This window comes from Lolium rigidum, chromosome 2 (assembly GCF_022539505.1).
Source record: "Lolium rigidum isolate FL_2022 chromosome 2, APGP_CSIRO_Lrig_0.1, whole genome shotgun sequence".
In the NCBI taxonomy this organism is placed as follows: Eukaryota; Viridiplantae; Streptophyta; class Magnoliopsida; order Poales; family Poaceae; genus Lolium; species Lolium rigidum.
Window position 1 is genome coordinate 7,220,742 of NC_061509.1, and position 4,928 is coordinate 7,225,669.

Sequence of the window (4,928 nt, forward strand, 5' to 3'; positions counted from 1 at the left end):
AGAACGTGTTTGCATTATTGCGCCGACGGGCTGACGGCCACATGCATCATCTCCCTAGCAGAATCACCATACTTGCAGTTGAGCCGAACTCTACCTGGCAAACCGAAAAATGCACCGACTCAAGAACATGTAGTCATGTGCCATCACAAGTCTTCAGTTGCTCATGCCACGTCTGGCAGCGCAAATCGTAAAGCATCCACCTCCAGCCAGGATTCACTAGTACTCCACGAGTTAGCATGCGAAAAGGGTAAACATTAGTCCTCCAAACTCAAGTTTGAAATTCATAAAAACTCACATCCAGACATGCTAGTAGACAACACAGAAGGAAGAATCATCACTTCATTATAGCCTCATCAACGGCATCTATACTCCGACAACTGAGAACATGAGTACACCGAACAACCACATCCACTTCAGCACATATCGTATGGTATGCCTATCAATCGCCCATTCAACTTCTCCTACCAATCATCTACCTAGACATCACACAGGGAGCAATGCAACGCAATGCAAGCAAGTATACCACCAAAAGAAAGAAACAAAGGTCGAAACAAGGCCACCGAGGAAGAGCATGCTCTGATTCATGTGATCTGCATCATGAGATCATCCTCTGATTCATGTGATCTGCATCATGAGATGCTGCGATTAGAACACGGACAATACCGATTGCTGAAGCCTCAAGAGCGTAGACACACTCATGGTAGGCAGCTCACGCCCTCTTCAGAGCACTGATTCGCGCAGCCAGTTCGTCGAAGTCCGGCATTCTCGGGTGCACGTTGCCCCTAGTTGTGTCCGGCTGCAGTGACATGGACCGAGCAGGAGGAGGAGTCTTCGGCTTCGCAACTGGGGAGTCAGATTCTGTGGGCAGAGATACGGCTCTTTCTGGGTGATCTCTGCTGGATCGTTCTTTGTTGCCATCAGCAGGGTGATCGGCTCGAGGGCGAGGGGTCCGGGATTTTGTCCTTGTCCTGTGCTCCTCCTCCCTCTCCATGCCCTTCTTGCTGTAGTGCCTCAGAAGCTTGTCCATCATCCTTTCCTCGTCGTCGTGGCTGCCGCCTTCACGGGGATGGGCACTCCTGCTCCTGTGTTTCCGATGCGAGCTAGGTGCCCGCGGCAGAAGATTGCCGAAGTCAATCGCATTGTCCGTCTCATCTTCCTCTGTCTGGTAGTCACTGCCGCTTGCTGACCCATTCTGCCTGCTTGAGTGTTTTCGTCGTTCGTAGTCATCACCAGGACCATTCCTGTTGCTTGAGCGTCTTGTTCGGCCACCATGTGTTTGGTTTGCCGCATTTTCATCATTAGTCACTTCATCGTACGCTGAGCGTCTTGTTCGGCCACCAGGTGTTTGGTTTGCCATATTTTCATCATTCATTGCTTCATCATACGCTGAGCGTCTTGTTCGGCCACCAGGTGTTTGGTTTGCAATCTTTTCATCGCTACCCACTTCATTGTATGGAGAACCATGTACAGGTGGCTTGGTACTTCTCCTTCTAACTGAGACAGGCCGAGGTGCATCATCAGCAGCCAGACCATCTCTCCGGTGACCTGTCGCTTCTGAACCATTATGCTTGTACCCATTAGCAGTTTCATTTGTCGGATTTTCATGCGCAGATTTCATGTTAGTGTTGGGCTTAACATAGGGAGGTCGCATATTAACTGCCTTCTTCTCTGGCATTTGCTGCTTATCTTGCACAGACTGTCCAAACTCTCCTATATGCCGTGTTTGATTATACAAACCAATATTATCGTCTTCAGCAGGCTTCTCACTCATTCCTCTGTATGGCTTAGAATAAGGAGGAACTTTGTTTGCTGTGTTACCGTTCAACGTGCTAGCTGACTCAGTTCCTTGCTTTTCCAGGCCCAGGGTTTTAAGCCCCAAGTCAGCATGTCCCCAATTATGATCAGTGCCACCAGCCATGTGGGCCCGATGGTAGCCATTTTTCTTCTCAGTGTCCTTTAGTTCTGTGTATGGAGGAACTATCTTCTTGATTTCTCTCTGAAGAGGTTTTGCCGCAGCAACCTCCTGTTTCTTTGAGCCGTTAAGATCCAACTCCTGTGCATTCATCAGTTCCCTCCAAGATTGACCACCCTTTTTCTCATCTTTCTTGACCTCTGTTGGACCATTCCTTCGCTTCATGTCCAAAGGAAGGACATCATTATCCATATGCTTCTTCTCAGTAGGTTTATCTGAATAGTTCTTCCTGCTTCTCTCGCCAACTTGACCAACGCAATCAGGAACAACATGAATATCTTTTGGCTTTATCTGAACTTCCTGCCTGCGGTCACGCCCTTCAGGTATGGATTTAGATTTCCTTTCAAGCACAGCATGCTTATCAACCTTGTGTCCATTGCGCCCTGATGCTTCAACCTCTACACCGTTAAATGAACCCTTCTTCAGAAGATCCTGATGAGAAAAAAAGAATCACAAGTAAATGACCGCACACATAATTAGTAAATGAGAATTAAAGTAGTTACTAAAAAGATTGGATGATACAATCCAGTAAGTTCACTAAAATATACCTTTTTATTTTGAGGTACACCAGATATCTTCCGTTCAATTTCCTTGATATTAAATGGGAGTGCAAATTCTTCAATAATGTCTTGCATCACTAGCAACTTCTCCTCTTTAGTAAATGACTTGTTCTGAAGCTTCTGAACAAACTGCCCACAGAATTGTTAAGTTAATCAGCATGGTGCAACAAAAGGGAGCAGCTCAAACACAAGAAGGGACAGCATGATATGTACCTCAGAGCTAACAAAAGGTTCAATGGAAGCCCCATATCTCTCTGTGAATACATGTCGGAGGTCACACAGTTCAGGCAAGTCAGGGTATCTAGCAGCAGCGAAAATCAGAGTTGATACAGGTTCCAAGGCTTCGTGAGGGCATTCACTGTAAATAGACCACCACCAATTAGTGACCAATCACAGAAGGAAATTCTGTAATCTTAATTGAATGCAAAAACTAGTAGGAGTATATGCTGATTTGCAGTTTACAGATCCTCTACAACTTTGGAAACTCCACACAAGAAGTTACAGAAAATAGCAAATGCTAAGTTGCTTGATTCGCTTAGTTATACTGAGTGAATTTGGTTCATTTTAGGTTTCAACCTGGAGGAGACATGTTCATGACGAAATTGGAGTATGGTTTGCATAGTGAAGAAAATAATTCGAAGCTATTGCTTAGTCATCGAATGAAACACATGGCATCTGCATTGCAGTCATCAAATGAAACACATGACAGCCAAAACAGACTAGTCAGGTGTTGCAGCATTGTTCCACATGTCCTTTGTTAACAATCTCATACAAATGGCAGGTACCTCTGTTTCTGCAGGATGTTGAGCTGCTTGGCTATGTACTCGCAATACTGCTCGATGACATCGTAGTTTGACGCCTGGTTCATCTCCACAATCAGTTCTTCCATCTGCATTCCAGGAGGAAATGTTCATACTCAACATTGCGCTGTTTGCGCCAAGCTAAATTCCTTTCTAAGAGCACTAGTTATTAGTGATAATTACTACTGAACAATGCAAGCTGGTGAGCTGAGTACGCAGTCTGTACCCGTCCGAAGGCGTGCGACTCAAGGCCGTTGGTGATGAGGTCGGCGACGTCCTTCCTGAGGAACTTGACCATGGCCTGCTTCTTCCGCCGCACCAGATCCAGCCGGGTCCGAGTGCATTTGATCGCGTGCTTGCTGCATCAGACGGCAGTAAAAAAATCAGCAATTAGAAGGAGAGGAAACACGGACATCGAATCAGAACAACTGCGATTCGAATCGAGGATGCAGCAGCTCGAGCAAGCAACAGAATCCCCAAAACGGTAGATTCCCAACCCAGCAGAGCTGGGAGACCAGCCATAGAATCAACAGCGGAGCTGGAACACATGTAAAGCAACAGCGACACGAATCAAGAAGCAGACGAGCACAGAAGATGGGGAAAAGTAGGCGAGTACGAAATTCAGCTAAGAAACTGAAAAATCAGCAAGGAAGCCAGCTTCAAGGGCTGAAGCTCCCGCGAACCGGAACCGAATCGGCAGAAAGTAAGGGATCCATGGCCGTACCATTTGTTGTGGAACTTGGAGTTGAGCAGGCTGTCAAACATCTTTCACCTCCCCTGCCGCCGCCTCCTCCTCCTTCCCCCTTTCCTTGCCTCTCTCTCTCTCTCTCTTCGCCTCCCTCCGCTAGGAATAGCGGCAGGCGAGAGGACGGGGGTGGAGAGAGCAAGCGGCTGCTGGCAATGGTGGCCGTCAAGGCATGCGAGAGAGAGGAGAAATTGGGAGCAGGGAGATGGTGGGGTGGGGGGAAGTGGAGGTGGTGGAGAAGAAAGACCAACAAATCTATGTTAGCTAGCTGGTGCTGAACAGAGGCCAGGTGTCCCGGAAGCCTCTCCCTTCTGTTTGTTTGTCTACAAGATTTTGACTGGATTTTCTTTTCTTGAGAGGAAGAAAAGCTTCTAGATAGAGTCAGAGGAAGAAACTGATCTTGGAAATTTATTTATGCTCCTTTCAGTTACAATTGTCCATTTGTGGCGCAGTTACCATGTGATGATGTGTGAATGGTTGCATTGCATGGACTCGAGCCCATTTCATTTCAACTTCAAGTTGTGCAATGGAGAGGCAGACAAAAAGTTTCCTAGGAGACCTAACCTCCATGTGCAATTTGGACAAATTTAAAAAGCTTCTGCAGCCATGCTTGATGATTCACCATGGCCAAAATGACATTTAAATGTGCGGAAGGATGAAAAATTAGGGTTTTTCTTTTCTCTCCGGTATTTAAGGATGACTTCCTGTTTTGCTGCCTTCCCTTTTGGCAGATAAATTTACTCTCAGTTTGTCGGTGATTTCAACTTCAAAAAATATAGGCAAAAAAAATGAATATATAATGCATTTAAGCATGTACGTTTTGTACAGCACTCACCAGACTGGACCCCCAC

The 4,928-nt window shown here is 46.4% G+C and overlaps 1 protein-coding gene across 1 annotated transcript; it reads right to left on the minus strand.

The window, feature by feature from the left end:
- Positions 1-321: 321 nt before the first annotated feature.
- On the minus strand, positions 322-4,155 carry LOC124691232. The gene is made up of 6 exons (XM_047224504.1): positions 4,057-4,155; positions 3,559-3,691; positions 3,318-3,421; positions 2,746-2,890; positions 2,521-2,661; positions 322-2,404 (listed from the first exon to the last, which is right to left on the minus strand). Exons 1-6 carry the CDS (start codon positions 4,095-4,097, stop codon positions 710-712), a joined length of 2,259 nt encoding a protein of 752 aa, XP_047080460.1. The 5' UTR covers positions 4,098-4,155; the 3' UTR covers positions 322-709.
- Positions 4,156-4,928: the final 773 nt, after the last annotated feature.

Coding starts and splice junctions, on each gene's coding strand:
- LOC124691232 (XM_047224504.1), bottom strand. CDS start 4,097: ATGTTTGACAGCCTGCTCAACTCCAAGTTCCACAACAAATG. Junction 3,692..4,056: donor TCCAAGTTCCACAACAAATG/GTACGGCCATGG, acceptor CGTCTGATGCAG/CAAGCACGCGATCAAATGCA. Junction 2,405..2,520: donor GTGTACCTCAAAATAAAAAG/GTATATTTTAGT, acceptor TTTTCTCATCAG/GATCTTCTGAAGAAGGGTTC.